Here is a 1837-nt window from a genome sequence, read left to right on the forward strand (position 1 = left end):
CCCCCCCCCCGCCGTGGCCGGTTCAGTGCCAGCTTCACGGACCCCTCCTTCTGCCCCTTCGCTGAGGAGCTGCACCCGCTGCAGCTGCAGCTGGAGGGGTTCTCGGACACCTCCTACCTCAATTTCTCCATCCACTTCTTCGTCCGCGACATCGGTGAGCTCAGACTGGCGGCAGTGGGGTCCAGGGGGTGTCCTCGGGGTGCTGGGGGCCCTGTGGGAGGGCTCAGCCCCAGGGCTGGGCAGCGCTGCCCAGTGCTGAGCCCCGCTCTGCCCGCAGTGCGGCCTGACCCGCCGCAGGAGCTGGCAGCGGCGGGGGGAGCAGCTCCACCTGGCCTGGGCCCCCCCAGCCTCCTGGCCGCTCCCCAAGTCCTACTTCGCCCTGCTCTACCGGCTGCAGTACGAGCTCCCCAACAGCACCCAGGTAACTGCGGGATGCCCGTGCCCAGCCTGCCCCTGCCCATGCTGCCCTGTGTCCTCAGTCTGCTGCGCCCACCCTGCCCCTGCCCCAGCCCGGGCTCTTCCCTCCACCCAGGGGTGCCATTTGGAACAGGGACTTGTCGAGGGCTCAGCAATGCCCCCCCTCCTCGCTACACTGCTTCTCTCCTTGGGGCGGTGAATTGTCTCTGCTGTCACCTCTGCTTCCCCCCCCGGGACCCAGCACTGCCCACACAAGGAAGCATCGCTGCGCGGGTCAGGGAGGTGCTGGTGTCTCCCACTCCTGAGCCCCCAGCGCCGAACCCTGCTCCTGCCCTGTCCCACCTTCCCCGCAGCCTCGCTTGGTGACGGCTGCCCCCCCGCCCCAGTGCTGGGGTGCTCCCCGAGGCCACGACCTGCCCCGCTTTGCAGGTTGACAAGAGGATGTTGATGCAGCCCAGCAGCGCCGGCTCCGAGCACGCTGACCCCGCGCATGGACACCCTCTTCCCCCTCACACCCGTCCCCTACCCCACTGCACCTCCGTGTGCACGGGGACACCGAGGGGCACCCCCTAGTTGTGGCAGGCGACGTAGGGACCCGACACTGATGTTCCCATTCTCTTGTATGGTTTGGAAGAGGCTTTTTACCTCTGTTAAAGAGCTGGGCTTGGCTTTACTACGACAAACCTCGGTTAGTCTTTGTGTGGGGTGGGGGGGTGCTGGGCCCCCCAGCCCCCAGCCTCCACAGGCTTCAGCTGGGCATGCCACAGGCAGGGCTCCTGCCTGCCCTGCCCTTCTGCTCAAGGTGCCCAGACTGGCCCCTGCCCTACAGGGGGGATCACAGGCTTGTGCAAGGCCCCCACTGCCCCACAGCTCCCTGAGGAGCCCCTGCTCCCTGCCAGTGCTGGGCTGCTGGGCTCGGCCCGTGGCGTCCTTACGCACAGCTGAAAACAGATGTGTAACACACATATGTGCACACGTGCTCCAGCCCAGCCGGGGACAGCCCAGCTCAGCGGCCCTACCCAGCCCTGGCCTGGATGGGGGGGATCCCCACAGCCCTGCCCAGCTGTCTGACAGGGCACACAGGCACCCTGGACCCTCCTATTCCTCATCACACACACCCAGATCTGCCTTCTTTCTGGGGGCTGCAGTGGGGCAACATCCCCAGCCTCAGGGGCAGCACCCCAGCAGGGATGGACTGCCCTACACCAAGGGGGCATGCCCTGGGGGGGGCAGCACCCCATCCCCACGTCCCGGGGTGCAGGATCCCTGCCTGACCCCAGGATCACCGGTCCTGGGGCAGGACACGACCACGGCGCCAGGCCCCTGTGCCCCACTCAGCATCCCATCCCCACCCCGGGGTGCAGGATCCCTGCCTGACCCCAGGATCACCGGTCCTGGGGCAGGACACGACCCCGGCCAT

The 1837-nt window shown here is 67.8% G+C and overlaps 1 protein-coding gene across 1 annotated transcript in view; it reads left to right on the plus strand.

Annotated features, from left to right (window-relative positions):
* The window catches only part of DQX1 (DEAQ-box RNA dependent ATPase 1), a 16542-nt gene extending 15552 nt beyond the window's left edge, over positions 1-990 (plus strand). The window contains exons 14-16 of the mRNA XM_009283161.2: positions 67-154; positions 348-421; positions 847-990. Of these exons, the coding sequence (XP_009281436.1) occupies positions 67-154; positions 348-421; positions 847-990 (306 nt within the window). The remainder of the gene's footprint in view (positions 1-66; positions 155-347; positions 422-846) is intronic.
* Positions 991-1837: the final 847 nt, after the last annotated feature.

Source organism: Aptenodytes forsteri, unplaced genomic scaffold, assembly GCF_000699145.1.
Source record: "Aptenodytes forsteri isolate BGI_AS27 unplaced genomic scaffold, ASM69914v1 Scaffold678, whole genome shotgun sequence".
Classification (NCBI taxonomy): Eukaryota; Metazoa; Chordata; class Aves; order Sphenisciformes; family Spheniscidae; genus Aptenodytes; species Aptenodytes forsteri.